This window comes from Salvia miltiorrhiza, chromosome 7, assembly GCF_028751815.1.
Source record: "Salvia miltiorrhiza cultivar Shanhuang (shh) chromosome 7, IMPLAD_Smil_shh, whole genome shotgun sequence".
Lineage (NCBI taxonomy): Eukaryota > Viridiplantae > Streptophyta > Magnoliopsida > Lamiales > Lamiaceae > Salvia > Salvia miltiorrhiza.
In genome coordinates this window covers 6097495-6115298 of record NC_080393.1, presented here as the reverse complement: position 1 = coordinate 6115298, position 17804 = coordinate 6097495, and the positions used below count along the sequence as shown (strand labels likewise).

At 36.9% G+C, this 17804-nt stretch overlaps 4 protein-coding genes across 9 annotated transcripts; 1 reads left to right on the top strand and 3 right to left on the bottom strand.

The window, feature by feature from the left end:
- The first annotated feature begins 88 nt into the window (after positions 1-88).
- Positions 89-3058, top strand: LOC130992035 (peptidyl-prolyl cis-trans isomerase CYP20-1). The gene is made up of 7 exons (XM_057916496.1): positions 89-393; positions 770-848; positions 1675-1722; positions 1808-1831; positions 2021-2203; positions 2297-2372; positions 2781-3058. The coding sequence occupies exons 1-7, from the start codon at positions 325-327 to the stop codon at positions 2917-2919; spliced, it is 618 nt and encodes a 205-aa protein (XP_057772479.1). The 5' UTR covers positions 89-324; the 3' UTR covers positions 2920-3058.
- A 1453-nt stretch (positions 3059-4511) lies between these two features.
- LOC130992036 (protein EARLY FLOWERING 4-like) lies at positions 4512-5751 on the bottom strand. The gene is made up of 2 exons (XM_057916497.1): positions 5233-5751; positions 4512-5026 (listed from the first exon to the last, which is right to left on the bottom strand). Exon 1 carries the CDS (start codon positions 5603-5605, stop codon positions 5234-5236), a length of 372 nt encoding a protein of 123 aa, XP_057772480.1. The 5' UTR covers positions 5606-5751; the 3' UTR covers positions 4512-5026; position 5233.
- Positions 5752-6896: 1145 nt separating this feature from the next.
- Positions 6897-11557, bottom strand: LOC130992032 (SMR domain-containing protein At5g58720). Of its 5 annotated transcripts, XR_009091231.1 has the most exons (12): positions 10608-11553; positions 10247-10272; positions 9920-10030; positions 9612-9694; positions 8751-8983; positions 8448-8524; positions 8305-8361; positions 7808-7875; positions 7625-7731; positions 7457-7527; positions 7035-7274; positions 6897-6982 (listed from the first exon to the last, which is right to left on the bottom strand). XR_009091231.1 is itself a non-coding variant. In XM_057916492.1 (11 exons), exons 1-11 carry the CDS (start codon positions 11131-11133, stop codon positions 7243-7245), a joined length of 1455 nt encoding a protein of 484 aa, XP_057772475.1. In that variant the 5' UTR covers positions 11134-11556; the 3' UTR covers positions 6897-7242. The 5 variants fall into 5 exon arrangements, 4 of the variants coding, with proteins under 4 accessions (XP_057772475.1, XP_057772474.1, XP_057772473.1 ...); XM_057916492.1 differs by having other exon boundaries at positions 6897-7274; positions 7393-7527; positions 10608-11556; XM_057916491.1 differs by lacking the exon at positions 9920-10030 and adding an exon at positions 9814-9884 and having other exon boundaries at positions 6897-7274; positions 9612-9707; positions 10608-11556.
- A 1218-nt stretch (positions 11558-12775) lies between these two features.
- Positions 12776-16097, bottom strand: LOC130992033 (inositol 3-kinase). 2 transcript variants are annotated; one of them, XM_057916494.1, is made up of 2 exons: positions 14882-16097; positions 12776-13712 (listed from the first exon to the last, which is right to left on the bottom strand). In XM_057916494.1, the coding sequence occupies exons 1-2, from the start codon at positions 15719-15721 to the stop codon at positions 13491-13493; spliced, it is 1062 nt and encodes a 353-aa protein (XP_057772477.1). In that variant the 5' UTR covers positions 15722-16097; the 3' UTR covers positions 12776-13490. The 2 variants fall into 2 exon arrangements, with proteins under 2 accessions (XP_057772477.1, XP_057772478.1); XM_057916495.1 differs by having other exon boundaries at positions 12776-13708.
- Between the last annotated feature and the right edge of the window lie 1707 nt (positions 16098-17804).

Genomic DNA, 17804 nt, shown 5'->3' with positions numbered 1-17804 from the left:
TGTGTGGATTAAAACTTGAAAATATAAGAAGATATTAGAAAATATTACTAATATTTAAGATTAATATCTCTAATATCATTAACAGTCTTTAACACTTGCAAATTTCCTATTAATCTCCTCCCAAGTTTTGGCAATAAATAAATAAAACTAAATCAACAACACACACCTTAATAAGCTACGTGTCGTTAAGCTATTGGTAGAAACCCCATCATATGACGCGAATAGAGAAATTGACCAAAAAAAAAAAAAACGATCACTTCTTAATCATCACTTCTCAGCTCTGTAACTGAAGCTGAACAATATAGATCCTCCGTCAGAGCGGAAATGGCGACAAATCAGAGATTATATCTCCTCTTCACTGTGCTGATCTGTCTCAGCTTCGCTCTTGCACAGGTTATTCTTCAATCTTTTCTTTTTCCTTTTCATTATTGTCTTTTTTTTTTCTTTTCTTTTTCAATTTGATTCCTTGTGACCTTAGTTTGTTGTTATTCTCCCTCTTGGTACCAGTCTGTGACTGATTTGATTTAGAAATCGTCGATTTTTACCTTTTTTTGTGGGTCTGTGCTGCTATGAGCATGACTTTGAATTTGGGGAAAGAAGAAAACTTTTTTTCTTTGAAATAATTGTGTATATAGTTTCTGATCTTGCCGCTGGAGATCTTGAGTTTCGTATGTATTTTGTTAATGTGATATCTTTGGTAGTGTCTTCTTCTATATCGTTCTGTTAATTTGCTGCGTTTGAAGGGCATTGTTATTGCTTTCTCCTGCAGGCTAAGAAATCGAAGGAAAGTCTGAAAGAAGTAACTCATAAGGTTTACTTTGATGTCGAGATTGATGGCAAACCAGCTGGTATGCTCTATTTCTAATATTTATACATATTGGATATCCGAATCTATTTTGCGAAGTAGTGTTTGTTCTCATACTTTATTCTATAGTATTTATGCACTGGTTTGCTCCAGTTCTGTGATATTTATGTATTTGTGTACATTGGATGTTGGAATCTATTTTGTAAAGTAGTGTTTCGTCTCATAGTTTTGCAAGCCATCATGCCACATGAACATTGTGACTATATTATGTACTTGTGAATTACTACCAGGCAGCATAAAGTAGGGAATGCATAAAGAATAGTTGAAGTGGTCTGCATCGCACTGGAGTTGTTTGTGCATCTAGTGTCTTTGCAGCCATATTTAGACTTTAATCTGACACTCTGTAAAACAACACGGGTAACAAGGATATTAAATGGAAGAACATAGAAAGGAAGAACAGCGCAATAGTCCAAGAAAGACGATTGAGTTTTGACTGTATTAGGATTTTGTTCCAGGTTGATAGTGAAGTCTGTCTGTGACACGGTGATAAAGAAACTAGTAAACAATTGTAGTTTGTAAGAATGAGAAGGGAAATAAGAAAGTTTGTTGTTTGTTGTATGGGGATCATTCCCCCATGACCACATTCATCATGTCCTTATTCATCATATCCTGATTTATTTTCATTCACACCAAACTGCCACGTGCCCTAAAAGTTCAATTCATCATTGCACACCCATACATGATGTGTGCTAGTAGATATTAAGTAGCTTATATCCAGATTCACACACCCATTTATGTGTACACATGAAAAATGTTTGCGTTTTCCTGTTTACTGTTTCTCGACTAATACGAGATGCATATGTTCTTAGGACGCATCACTATGGGTCTCTTCGGGAAAACTGTTCCCAAGACAGCAGGTATGATTAGCTTTCTGAGATTAATGCTTCCTGAGCTATTTTCAACTACTTATATAACTGACTTTTGGTTATGTTTCTCTTGCAGAAAATTTTAGAGCTCTGTGCACAGGTACAACATCTTTAGAATCCTGTTGATTTACTTTTTCGTTGGATAGCTTCATAATTCTGTTCATTATCTTAGGCTAGGCATGGAAGTTATTGACTATGCTCGATTTCACTTAAAGAATAATCTTTAAGCCATTTTGGAATGAGGCGCTGAATAATCCATATGAGGGAATCTTATTTTTTGCAAATTCAGGTGAGAAAGGTGTTGGAAAACACGGGAAGCCTCTGCATTACAAGGGGAGTACATTCCACAGGATTATACCCAGCTTCATGCTTCAAGGAGGTGACTTTACTCTAGGCGATGGAAGAGGTGGAGAATCAATCTATGGGGAGAAGTTTGCTGATGAAAATTTCAAGATCAAACACACAGGACCTGGTATACACGGCTACTCTTTTGCTTGTCTAATTGATGATGAAAGTTTGAACTCAACATTCTCTTAATAACTTTCATCATCTATGAACTTTATAGGACTCCTGTCGATGGCAAACGCTGGCTCCGACACTAATGGTTCCCAGTTCTTCATCACTACTGTGACCACCAGCTGGTAAGTTATACATATCTAGTAGGGTAAATATTACTTACCCCAATATAATGCGTGTTTTCTTAGAAACGTCTCATACTTTCAATATTGATATATGAGTACCCAATAAATTGAGTTTGTTTTCAAATCTAAGATCGGTCCACCTTTCTGGTATTGAAAAGTTGTGTTGGCAATTGGATATCCGCAATAATGACAATTGGCTTTTATAGAATATAATTTCCACCCAGATTTCCGGTTGCCAAGGAGAATATTTTGGTACTGAAAACGGTACAACCATCAGATTTTGAAAACAAAGCCAATTCATTTGGGTATTAATCCGTCATCACTGAAGTATGAGACATTTTTATAGAAATGGTTTATACTTTGAGCTAGCATACTGTCGTCGTGTCTAAATTTTGGTTCGATCAACAGGTTGGATGGTCGCCATGTCGTATTTGGGAAGGTGCTGTCTGGAATGGATGTGGTGTACAAGATTGAAGCTGAAGGCAACCAGAGCGGCACACCTAAAAGCAAAGTTGTGATTGTAGATAGTGGTGAACTCCCATTGTAATCACCTTTTATGCATATTAGCTGCACCGAGACACAAAGTAACATTCGCTTCTATCAACTTAGAAATTTTTTGAGCTTGGACGCTGAAATTTTCTGGCAAACCTTCTAATTTTGAACATAAATTTATTTTTCTTTGTTTATTTAGATTTCCGTTGCTTTTACTAGAAAACAGCGTAACTACATACATTAGGCATTGGAGAGCAACGTAGTCACCCATTGGAATAGTTAGTGGAATTGTTTCTAAAAATAGGTTAAGAAGATGTAAGAACGGATCAAAATAGAAAAAAATGAAGAAGTTGGAGGGATGGAGGCAGTACGTCATAATATACAATGCAATATTTTAAGGTTGAAATTGTATGAGATCAAATATACAAAATTTATCTCGTATAATAGCATAACATAAATGTAAATGTTCTTTCTTTTTTATCCAGCCATTTTTAAAAAAGTATTATCGATTTTATTTGCTCAAAATAACACGTTTTCCTTATTTTTAAAATAGTTTTCATTTTTAAAATGATATAAAATTACATGATTTTTTTTTTCGTAGTAACGAGAGATGCACGACTACAAAGTCTAAAACTGTCAGAACATTTATAAAGTAGTACAAAATTTCCCGAATTTGATGACCCGTGATAGGAAAATTTGACGTGGTAAATTCAAGCTCAACGTGAATTATTCCTCTCTTTTATGCATTGCAATAATTGTAAAAGTGTGACTACTTCATTCTCATTCTCTTGAATAATCACTTTTGATGCAAGCCCATATATATTTTTGGTCATTTCATCGCACAAGGTGTAAGGAAATACGCTACTTGTTTGCATGAAATCTAATCTCATCATCAACATCAAATAAGTTTACATACAATAACTGGAACTCCTCCTCAGATGGTACAAACCTACAATCATCTTCTTTAGCAATATGAGGTCTGCATAATGTACGTTTAGTAACCAAGTTATGAGCATGTGTCAGTATCTGCTACCATAACAAGAATAGATACAATCTCTCGGTTATGCACAATTAACATAAAGATAGCTAGTATCTGCTACCATAACAAGAATAGATACAATCTCTCGGTTATGCACAATTAACATAATGATAGCTTGTTACATCAAATTTGGCTTTCTCGATTTATGATGGACCGTGGTGATTCCCAACACTTGAGCTCGCTCCATCAGTGCACAAGATCAACCAAGAACTATAGAGACGAAACGCTACTAATATAACCGAGATAACAACCCTTTGAGTAGTAGAGTATAGCCTCTGCTTACTCATAAGCAAGCAAAAGCCTTGGTTGTACCAGATAAACAGTTATGTTTTGTAGTTTTCATATCTATATATGCACTTGCATGAAATGCTATTTCAATTAAACCATACTCATCAAAATGACTTGACTAGTTGAAGCCCTATCCCCACCCCAGCAAACGAAGTTAGCCACACGAGAGAGAGAGAGAGGTCCATGCATGCTTTCCTTTTCCATCAGTTTTCAATGATAACGTCCACATCTAGATATCAACTTAGCCTGGAGAGCTCATATATTGTGTTAAAGAACAGTAGTAAAATAATAGTATGACACTAAAGTTGGATATTCTGATATATGTTAATCACATCCAACTTAATCAAAGATTTAGAAACATACAAAAGGAAAAGCAAGACAACTATAACCTCAAAACCATTCATACAACTCTTTTCATAACATTAGCATAAACTCTAAAAAACTCTAAACTTGGATAAAAAATCTATGTACTAACAACTCCCTTTTCCTCCCCCCCCCCCCCCCCCCCCCCCCAAAAAAAAAAAAAAACTACCACTTTCAAGTTCATACAATCTTCATCTCCTTCCCTTTTCGCTCAAAACTAAAGTTGCGAAAAACAAACACAATCTCAAAACAAACCAAAGCTGGATCACCCCTCACTGTAAAATGGTGTTTCATCTCATGATTTTCTTTTACCAATGTATGCCACGTGTATATTGACGATGCTATGATGAAATGAAACACAAGACGAGCTCGATAAAGCCTTGTTACCTCAAATCTCTTATGCGGCCAAGATTCCACAATGTAGGCCACAAAGAAGTCCCCGCAGCCCGCAGATCATCAATCATCCCCAGTCCTCCATGAAAACAGAAACGAGAAAAAATTAAACAAAACAGTTATCATCATCCATCACTATCAAACGTCCACCACCATCATAGATTCAACCAAAAAGCATACTAAGTTAATCAATGATCTCTAACACAGCAACTAACAATAGGAAACCAAAATTATATCCAGACACAGCAATCGGACAGGGGAAAAAAAGAGCAGACTAGAGATTACTTCACGATTCGATTTCCTTTGGGGCGGCGCGGCGCTGACGAACAATGGCGGATAAGTTCGCAGAGAGACTGGAGTAGAGAGCGACGACTTTCGACATGTTCGCGTTGATCTCGCAGATCAGAGCCACGTTTTTGGCCAGATTGTGGGGCATTTTGGAGCGGTGATTGTCGTTTACCTGCTGAATTAGGCGGCGGTTGCGATCAAGCACCGATTGAACATCTCTGAAGCTCTTGCTTAGGGTTTCCCATGTCTCTACGTCGCAGAAGTCGTCGTCTTCTTCTTCTTCGTCTTCCGCAGCTGCTTCCTCGCCGTAGACGAAGTCGGAGAAGCTGTGGTTCGCGGCGGAGATCAGGGTATTGGAGGCGTCGTCCATGGCGAAGGAGGATCAAGGGAGTGAGCTTTTGGTGGTATTTTGAGGTTTCATTGTGTGAGAAAAAATTGAAAGGGATCCGTTGAATTAGGCGGTGAACACTGAACAGCCATGGCGGTTGTAAAATTATTTTATAATAATTTTCTTTTTTCGCGACAGGATTATAAAAGGTAATACTCCCTCCGTCCCATTAAAGTTGGCCACATTCGTTTCGGCACGGAGATTAAGAAATTGAGTGTTATATGTTTTAATATAGTGTGGCCTACAATTGTTGATCAAATTAGTGAATAATTGTTGACTTAATTAAAGTAATTTTGACATTTTTAGAAAGTGGCCTACAATTGTTGACCAAATTAGTGAGTAATTGTTGACTTAATTAAAGTAAACTTTTGCTATTTTTAGAAAGTGGCCAACTTTAGTGGGACACCCAAAATAGAAATGTGGCCAACTTTAATGGGACGGAGGGAGTAATAGGTTTTCTAAAAATATGATCTTTGTTACGACAAAGAACGCAAAAAATACCACACTGTTTATTGCAATTTTTGTTTTGAAATTAATGTACATATAATATATAATCAAATAATCAATTCACACGCACGCGATATCTCTATACATAAAAGTAGGAAAACAATCGCACGAAACCTCTACACCACACAAAGATAGGAAAACAACATGTAGCCGAAACCACTACCTACATAAAGGTGGGAACACTACCTACACAAAACAATCACACACAGACCAAATCATTATCCACATAAAAATAGAAACACTAGCCACACAAACTACTATCCACACAAAAGTGGGAAAATTACCCGCACGTAAAACAAACATATGAGACCTCTACACCACATAAAGATGGAAAAATAACCGCACACAGACGGAACCACTACTCACATAAAAGTGGAAACACTATCCATACGCTACTTATACAAATATGGGAACACTACCCACACAAAAGTGGGTGCCTCAACTTTGTCACTTAAATTACTATTTATTGCTATTATAGAAGTGTTTCAGTTTATCCTACGAATTATAAATACATGTGATATTCTTCATAATTAAGAGAGTTTTTTGTGTTCATGTTTCACAATTCTATATATATATATATATAAAGTGATGTTAATTCTTTAATTATTCAGATTTCCATGCATTCATGACGGATAAAAGAATAAATTTAAGATTTTTTTTGAAAGAAAGACACTTGTTCAGGGACTGAAAGAATAATTGGCAACGCATAACACAAATATCACAACCCCCTTGGGAATTGGGATAATACTCGAATCAACAATCAGAGTTTACATAATAATATTTCCTCAAATCACAAATTTGTACAAAATACAAATAATGGCACAATGGTAGCATGGCCAGCTACAATTAGTTTATCTGCAGCCCATATAAAACCAAACTAGAAACCTAATCTGGAACCAGAGTTAGTTCTGCTTCTCTAACATTGTACAACTAAATCTTCAAGGACTTCTTTTCCTAGAGATAAATACTAGGAAGGAATGTTAAATATAGAAATGGTGCTAAAAACATGCCTAGTTTAATCACAGTCGCTGCCCGAACCAGAATCGAGGAAGCTGAAATCCGTCTGCCCCTCAAGCCTAACGAGTAGCGTTCCACGGTTCTCCTCAGACCATCTAATACCTTCTTTCTGCAGAAGACCGATGACCTGCACACAGTCGAGAAAGTTTGAGTGAGGTCAGAAAGACTCCTTATAGATGACATTTGAGGAATAATTGCACTCAGATATTGAGAAAATCAATCAGTGGAAGCGGTTCAATCGTAACTGTAAATGTTCGTTGGTCGCTTACGGCATAACCGTTCAATAACCAGTGAACATGTCAAGCTTACCGAGGTTTTCAGCTTCGACTTGCCAACACCATGGCTCCCACATCCAGTGATAACCCTGAATAACTTCACAGCTGGAGATGCGAGATAAAAAAATAGAGTGTTGGATTTTAAGTAAACCAATTCCAAACTGGTGATTGACTAGTAAGAAGAGGTGGTGTGGAATCTTACATCGTACATATGCTCCAAACAGAAGGTGGAGCTTCAAAACCTTCATTGCTTGCTTAATATGTTGTCCGTGCAGATCAATTGTTATCATGTTTTCTATGCTCCTGTTCCTGAAATTCTAGAAATAGGTGAGGCGCAACAATCTACTAACAACGTCGGTCTGTGTTCAACTGTCAATAACCCCACCTTGCAGCAAATATATCCTGGCTAGCCTTCACATCTGCCTCTCGAGCCTTCTTATTTTGCAACTTCCCCTGCAATCATCCAGAGAGATCTCGTAAACATTACTATGCAACATAAGATTTAACCAAACACGTCGTGGTACACACATAAAGTAAGGATTTTCAGAAGACAACTTTATAACAAGTAATTTTAACTAATGGAATATGATACACACTTAAATACATGTGCAGTGAGGCATCTAAACAAGAACCAAAGCATGTAGCAACTAAATCCAAAACTTTTAGAAGGTAAAGCATTATTTAAAGGAATTGCTTAAAGGATATGGTAACATCAAATGTGGAGAAAGGAATACACTGTAGGTTTGCTTCCAAGATAGAATTATAAAACAATAGCAACCCCAGACACTAGCCTTCTTCTAAGAAAATATACACTATACACACACCAATAGAATGAGAAGACCACTCGGAGAGAGCATAGGGGCTAATCTTAAGGTAAAATACCTGCTCAGAAAGATAAGATGCATATGCTCTCTCCCCACTTGAAAATGCTGTAACAGCCTGCAGCAAAATAAACCTTCTTAGATTTAACAGATCCACAACAGAAAAGAAATTATAGAGTCGTGTAAGGATACAGCAGTCACGACCTTTTGATAGTACGATTTCATTGAATCCCAGTGCTCGTGTGCAGCTTCCCTGAGCACATGATAATCGTCTCCTTTAGCTACAAGTTTAAGAGAAGTTAAATTAAGTTTGAGCCAGACATAACACATAATTTTGGCAGAGCTTATCAATAAGGAGTGAGTGACAAGAGAACACACAGAAAAGGGGAACTGATGCAGCAGCAGAGAACAAAAATCAATATGCATCAGCAATAACCAAAAAAATAAAAAAATTAAGAGAGAATATAGCCAACCAGCAAACATATTTATCAGACTTTTTGTAAGTACCATGGATATGCTGCTGTTTCTGTTCAATTTCATCATCTGTAAATCCTTGACCAAGGGAAACCATTTTCTTAACTATGTTTCTCCAGTTCATTTTGTTAGGTTCTTGTTCGGCTGCCTTAGGAGTGGGCATATTAAACAAGGATTGCAACACCTTCTGAGGAAGTTCCGACTCCGAAACTACTTTCTCTGATGAGTGGCAGGACCCACTGGATTGAGAAATTTTTGAATTATCCCTGAGGCAATAAAAATGAGCAATCCAGTTAAGCTTCTAACCATGCTTAAATGCATCCATTAAGTAAGGAGATAAACTTCCACATGCTGAAACTAGTAATTATCCTAGTATAATGCTTTTCCATCACTTGGGGAACATACAAATTTTGCCTCTTTTCCGTTTTCACAATATTTAATGCTTCAATTATCTCCAATGCAGAAGTTTCCTATTTCGTTAAAAGCCCACCCTCTGAAAAGATCATATGTTTCCTAGTAAATTGGTCTATGGGTAATCCAAGGGAAAATGTGTTTCAGAATAAGATGGTAAAAGAAAGCACAATGAACTTATTCATTCATTTTGAATCCATGTAAGAGCCAGAATAAAGTAGTTTAAATAAGGAATACTTTATTCAAGAGAATTAATACTGCGAATAGAAATTACTCTAAAGTCAAATTTGCCCCATCATACATTCAGGAAGTAGATTGGTTTTATATTCATTGTTCTTATAGAGAACTACCGGCACTTTTCTATTTTAGTCTATGAATTTTGTACTCAGAGTTTATGATCCAACAAATGGAACAGATAAAGCACTTAACTTGGGGGTACAAAAACAAGATATTGATCATAAACAAACAGAACAACTCCATTACCAGAATAGATCTCCTGAAAACCACACATTGTCAGGTTCAACAAATGATGAACGATAAGTTGAGTCAGATGTTCCATCAACTACCTGCAACACAGCACTAAATTATGATATTTATCACTTCATCCACTTCTAAATTCTAAAACAATTTAACCTACTGTAGGATGCCCTATTATGCTACAAGCAAAGTATTTGAGCATGCTCACCAGACCAGTACCGTACGAGCCATTGAGAATAACATATGACAATTACGAAGATTGGTGCATCCTAACAAAGACTGGCAAAAATAAAAGACAATCAGATTTAGCATACATTTTCACTTGATTCAAGAAGATACTGCGTATCTTCACTGCTAGTAGACTCATAATAGCCACTGGGTTGCTCATTTGAGGAAGCTGATAATTCAAGCAACGTGTCCAAAGCCTGAAAATAGTAACGGCATACAAAAAACCCATATATAATTGAAACTTAGATTTTAGCTACAGCCTATACATCAAAAGGAAAAGGCAGTACAGAAGTAGTTGATTTATCATGTAAAAATCGTATCACAGAGTAGAGAGGGGAAGAGAGAGACACATAGCAGATTTACTTTTAAAAACAAAATATTAGGCAAAGAAAAAGAGGACTAGTGCCGCTCACCTTATCTAGGTTATATCCGCACTGACCTGCAAAAGTATAGATGATTTTAGGATACAAACAATCTAGATCTATCCAAAACACACACTTAAGCACAAGCTACAATCCCTATCCCCCCAGAAAGCACCTATTTCCATTCAAACAAAAGTGTCACCTCTTCCACAGTTTGGTATTTAACCAATAAACCTCACCCACTATTAACATTCCCAGTATATGCAGGGATCACATCCTCATCTTAAAATCTAAGATACTTTATATCAGATAAGTATTACGCAAAGCTAACCCATAACAAATCCTCCAAGATAGGAACAAAAACCAAAGAATAGCAAAGGAAATTTTTGACACATGATCACAAGCAACTCACACAATACATCACTAACTACAGCCAGGCTTAATTCACAGTCATCTCCAAGCATCGAGCACAGGAACTGTTCAGCCTCCTCCTTGCTCCAATTCTGCTCGAAAAAACCGTTGGTTTTCGAAGCGCCCTTCTTCGGCAGGGACCTCACATAGTCCTTCCCCAGCATAGTCGACACAGTTCCGGCAGTAGCAACAACTCTCTTCATCTTGGCCCTACTTTTCTGCTTAAACTCATCTTGAAGGAAACCATTCCCCAAACCGAATATATCCGAAGCATTCGAGCTTGAGCTCGAGCTCGAACCCATTTCATAACTCCCATTAGAGCTCGAACACGTCGTGCTCTGATCCTCCATCACTGCACTTTTTTCAGGGATCTCTGAAGACCTAGTCGGAGCTTCCCCCAGCGACATCGAAGCAAACGCTTCCGCCGCATTTCTCATAGCTTTCTGTCCATTTTCGCCAGCCCTTTTAGCAAGAGTTTCAGCATTTCCCTTCCTAGCGACTCTTGATTTCTTCTTCCTACTTGTCATCTTCCAGATATATATAACCCTACATATACATACAACTATCTACAAATACATCATCCCATAACAAGAGAGATTTCACCTCACATTTCACGGTACAATCACAAAAGGCAACGGCAAAGCCAGTGAAAATCCCATTGATAGCAGAAGTAGAAAATAGGATTAGGTCAACATCCCAAAAAGAGAAACGCAGAAATTGGGACGTTTGATCCAATTATTTGACAATAAATAGCGAGCTATATTTGAGGAAACAAAGAATCTCGACGAGACAAAGGAAGATAAACACGAAAATTCCGAAAATGATCGATGATGAACCCCTAATTCGAAAAAAATTAGGGCTCAAAAGGGGGCGATTTTGAAAATATTTTCTTAACGCGGAAGAGAATCATAAAAGGTTGTGGCCCAAAAATTCGCCTAAAAGTTAGGGGGAGATGCGGTGTGTGGACTCAAATTGGACTAAAAATTATACTTCACAATTCCAATTTTACCCATACCACGAAGGAATTTTTAAAAATTAGTATCAAGTAAAATTTTAAAATATTAACGTTTTACATAAATGACATGTACTTTTAATATTAACGTATTACTATTACCTAATTATACGTGGTTAATGAGCAAAGTCTGAGATGTATTAAAATAAAAACTAGAACGTATTATTGAAAAATAATGCAAATACACCCATAAAAAGTAAAATCAGCACCCAATAACTCAATCCACACATAAGAAATAACAAAACTTCTAGCCGAACGTGCAATAACATAAGCTAAAGAGTTGATATCTCTATTGATAAATCTTCTGCCAATTTTTTGTTAGCAACTAACCTTTGTATGGAATTTGTGGAGATCCAGATTTAACGTTTGATTTTGTCGTGCTTTCAATCGTCGATAGGAACTTTCTGAAAAGGGCCAAAGTATTTCTACTACGCGTTAGGAAGTTACTGGAATGTTATTTGAGATCAAATTTGTATGTGAAGCGACTGGTTTTGGCCTCTTTTTATAGATTTTGTTTTGACAGTTTTCCACTCAAATTGGTTTCCTATCAAATCTCCAATTCCTAGACAGTTTATAAAATTGATTGATAGTAATTATTGTCGAACAAATTTTAATAAACAAATTAAGAATCATCCACAGATGAATTGTAGCCTACAATCGGTCGGACTAAAGATTGTAATTGTCTAGCTAATCAGGCTTAGGTCACGTGGCAAAATTGAGGTACACAAAGATTTTTATTTGTTAGATGTCACGTTGCAAAGTTCAGGTACACAAAGATTTTTATTTGTGAGACGTCTTCAGTTTAATTTCGTCTGCCTATGGTGTAGATTTTCCACCTTCATGTGGTGTGCAGATCTTGTCTGCATGTGAAGTGCTTACTTATTTACTTACTTATAATTGTGTATAATTGCATTGTAATTTAATTTGATATTCACAAAGATATAGCAAATCAACGAGAATATTTACTCGAGACATCACAATTCCCTTCTTATTAATTATAAGCTTCTACACCAATCACTCCTCTTTTTATACCAAACACCTCCCAATCTTTGATCACACTGTGCGACATCTCCAATTACATTATCAATAACTAAATTTTGCTTATAAATTTTTTTAATTATTTTCTGCACATGTTAAATTTCACTATTTTTCGCGAATGATCATAAATAACTTGATACACATTTAAATTTGCTTGACATATAGGATCATCTGTCCATATTGGTGGAATGAGTTCTTTTATACTCCATGATTTACAAGCTATGCACAAACATATTTTGTGGCACTTGGAAATATGAGAGAGAGAGAGTATATTTCGAAATACCTAGCTCGAAAATACAGAGGAGAGAAAAAAACAACACTAATACTAGAATCATAAATAAAGACCAAACTTGTTTCTTATGTTTCAAAATGGCAAAAGGTTACAATTAATCCATTTTTTGCACCATCTGCGCCATCAAAGAGCATTTCCCACAATCAATCCTCCCATCATTTTTGCTTCACAGGTGGACTGTTATCTTTGCCTGTACATGCCTACCATCTTTTCCTCTCTTACTAAAACCATCACATTCTTGCATGTTTCTTCCTGCTTTGTTCGCGTCGATCATGAAGATACTACCCCTCTACTAACTCAAGAAACATATATGATGATGAGATCAAAGAGTTTTACCAGGATACATGCCTGGAGTCGAACGATCTTGGCCAGTCTCCTCGCCTCTTTATTTTTCGAGTCTTTTTGCATTTTCTGTTTATTGTTTCCTCCCTCCTTTTTATCATTTGCCCGGTTGGTTGGTCGTGGTGGGCAGATGCTACAGAGGTTCATCGATTACCTGATGTAATCGGTTCCTCACAAGCATTGCTTGACAAAAGCTTTGGCTAACCGTTGGAGGAGATGTGGTTATGATTCTCAATAAGTCTAGGGGAACTTGGCAAATCTTGTTGGCATTCTCGGACTGAAAGCGTGGGTAGTATCTTGGCTCTAACAAGCGCCGAACGGAAGTCCTCGTGATCTATAGGCTTCACAAACACTAGTTCTCCGTTAAGCCTCTCGTGGCCGAACATTTTCAACCTCCTTCGTTGGAGCTCATCCTTAACTGCCTAGAAGGAAATTGTAAAGTACAACCATCAGCAAAAGAAAATGTCAAGTAGCAATACAAGCATAATGCAACATACACAAGATGCCTAATGTCATCAAAGGATGCCCTATTTTGGGTGAATTTTTAGGCCATTGAACTCTGAACAATTTCAATACCAAACCAAGTAGATGAAGTAACAAACATCCAAATCCAGGTGTAAAAGATGACAAGAACACGAAATTGAAGACATGAGACGAAACACACACACATGGAAACGATTATAAATTTGTTTGTGCATTTGCGTACGAGTAAATGAAAATTGCAAATATCATCACAGGAAGCAGACCAAGAAATAGATGTACATCAACAGAGAGCTAAAGGGCCTGGAATTATACAAACTAATTACTAAAATCCATATGATTTGGGAAGCAGAAATGCTCAGAATTCAACTACCAATTACCGAAGGTCTAAATTAAAAAAAATGGCAGTGAGGTAAACATGTGCTTATTTTTGGAGAAGCAACAATTGCTATACACAAAAGTCCCATTATACTTATAAAATTTAAAACAAATTCAGCTAAATCGGATTAGCCAGGTCGTGTGCGGATCTGTTCTATACTTCTATATATGCTATTATGGCAATCTTCGATAATCCACTGAGCCACCTAATGTTTTAAGAAAGTGGTTCATATATCTTCTCTTCCTAAAACAGAAGGAAGAAAGCCATTCGCTGAAAGGGCATTCCGGGTCTTATTCATCTTCGGATAGATTCCTCAATGGATAGGAAAAAGCTCTGTCTCTGCATGCGCAAATACAACTGCTGGTGTGGCTATAGCAGCAAGCCGAAGAATTGATGGAAAAGAAGGCCGAAAATGGCACGTTTGTACGCCCAGTAATGGTGGGCAGAGGGTCCTAAAAAGACGATTAAAGCGACGAATTCACCCATATCTTGCCAGCTTATTACAAGTCAACGTACAATTAATGCAACGAGGAGCAAGCTTAGTTTCACTTGATCATTTTCTCAAACAGTGGATAGGCCAGAATTATCAGCTCTCATAATCTCAAATCACACAATTATGAATGCATGCAAGTATGCAACCAATTCAATAGCTGATAAAGAGGAAAAACTATACCAAATTCATATCAACAACAATTGCACACGGAGAGAGAGAGATTAATTTCACAGACCAACCTGCAAAACCCGAAAATCAAACTTGGGCAGCCCGAGTTGCCCGACGGTGAGGGACCCGAAGAAGTTCCCCAACAAGGCGGCATCGGGCACAGGCATCCCCTCGATGAGTCCCACCACCAACCCGCCGAGGAAGCTATCTCCGGCCCCCGTCGGATCGACCTGCACGGTGGGGAAGGGGGCAATCCGCTGCTCCACATTCTGGTAATAAACCGTGCACCCCTCCTCCCCATTCGTCACCACCACGCAGCACTCCTTCCTTGCCGCCTCGACGCCCACGTACGGCGCCTCGTCCGACGACGCCTTCAGGAACCCAATCCGCGGCACCAGATGATCGAATCCGGAATCCCTCAGATGAACGAGGCTCACCGTTCCGTCGGCGGGATCGAACGCGCGAATTAGGGCTTGGACGTCGACGAACACGGTGTCGCAGATGTCGAGCATCCTCTCGAGCGTCTCCGGCAGCATTTCCCCGGCGACGCCGACGGCCATCCCGAACTCGAACCGCCGCGAGGCGGGAAGGTCCGAGGGGGTGATCGGGGCGCACGATTCGACCCGTTTGAGGACCCGATCGTGCCGCTGGACCTGCGATGAGAAATGGGCGTGGAACACCGTCGTTTTGGAGGACTCGAAAACGGAGGGGGATCGTGCGACGGAGTAGGCGAAATCCGGGCCAACTTTGGACACGAAGGTGGAGGGGATGGCGACGCCGTCGAGGACGGCGGAGATGAAGGCGGCAGCGCCGCCGAGGGACTCGGCGAGAACGACGCCGTCCTTCATGAGGACGTCGTGGCAGTAGTTGCCGACAACGAGGCAGGAAGTGGGACCTCGATTTTCGATCATTGTTGGGGGAGGGGGGAATCAGAGGCGTCAATGAAGGGGAAACCGGCGAAACGCCATTGAAATGCAGAGTTACGAAAGCGGACAAAAAAGGGTTGGGCGATTGGTGGCGACGCGTGGAGGAATAGAGCAGTCGTGGTGGGGTTTGGGGAATTTGGGGAATTTGATGCTTTCAAGCTATGGCCGTCAATTGCATTGATGTGCGAACCTTTGAAAATCTTTGATTCTGTTTTTTGTTGGCGGGATTTGTTCAACGAAATTGAAGGGAAATTGATCTCGAAATTTTCTACTAATAACTAATAAGGGATAAATTTGAAGCTCCTGATTTTCTAAATCTGGTACTCCTTTTTTACCAACTTATGAAGTCGCTCACCAAATTGAGTTAAAACATGAATTTAAGTACTTGATTTAATACTCAATTGCACAAGCATTTATAATTTAATTTATACGTTGAATTATTTTATTTTTTGTAATTATTATAGATTGTTTGTTTAATGAGTTATGAGTGAATTAAAATATTACATTTTGCAATATACTATGAATTAGATTCTTTATAATTGAACATTTAATTATTTAAAATATGAATAATGAGACGCATGAGGGAGATGAATTTATTTACAAGCTCTAAACTTATTTTTTTTTATTAACAAGCACTATTAGTTAGTTTCAATCAAATTTAAGAAATTAATATTACAATGTATTGCCATATTAAACTGAACTAGCATTTGCACCCCGTGCAATGCACGAGAAATATTTTTATATTTCTAAATTTATATATAAAATTGATATCAACTCAATATCATATTTGTAAATATAATAAAAATTAACTTTAATTAATTAGATATATTTTATTTGAATATTGAAAAATGAAAAAATTAATATTATGCAAAGACAAATAAAATAAGCTAAAAATAAAAAATAATTAAAAATAGATTTATTCAAAAAAAAAACGAGAGAAGAGAGAGAATTTTTTAAAATTTTAATCTTTAAATAAATATAACTTTTATATTTCAAATAAAATATTTACATGAAATATATCAAATCAAAGCTCTTATCGTGATCTTTAATTTGATATGCATATTAAATATATTATTATTAAGCGAATTCCATAATTTTAGAAAGAAATAAAAAATTAAAGAAAAAGAAAATAAACATTTTTATAGATTATAGAATTTTAAATAAACCTTTCATGATTTAGTGTGCTTAAATATTTTAATTAGATATGTGAGAATGTGAGTGAGAGATGGGGTTGTGAATGAATCATTTAATTCATAACCTTCATATTAAAAACATTTTCAAAATTGCCATTAAAATCAATTTGGAATTGAGAACTCCCTTTTTAAATAGCTTATAAGTTCTTGGAACTTATAAGATGTTTCAAGAACTTATAAGATGTAATTTTTCAACAGCATATAAGTTGTCAAAATATTTGGATAATTAAACTTATAAGTTAAAGAAATAATTTTTAGTTAGCGAGAGAAAAAAAAAATAGAGAGAGAAAATGAGTGTTGCTTATAAAATAATAAGAAAATAAGTTGAAATAAATAAACTTATTTTTTGGAAAACTTATTTTGCTAAACACTGTGAAAGAATTTATAAGCTGTTTTAAAAAGTTTATGAAAAACTTATAAGTTCAGTCAAACACCCACTTACTTAAGGTCAACTCATGAGTTTTGATTTTTGAATTTAGTTGGATCAACACATGAGTTTTGGGTTGTATTGACATTTATAATTATAATGTAAGTTAAACTGTATTATGATATTATTAAAAATGGTGTTTTAATATTAAAATTCTGTAGTCATTTCCTGAGGTGGTCCAAGACAAACTCAAGTAATTTAATAATTTCCCTCATTTTCCATAAATCTAGCGGTTCCCCACGTGTCCCCTTTCCCTGCCTATACTGTCACCGCTATCCTGTCTCGTGTTTCAACTTAACTACTTAAGTAGTAGTAGTATTTGATTTTGATTCTAAAATCGGTAGAGTAATTAATCATAATTAAAATGGATGCATGGCTCAAAATAAATGTGGTTTAAATGTTTTAAATCATTCTAAACCTCCATCTATTTAGTTAGTAAAAAATACTC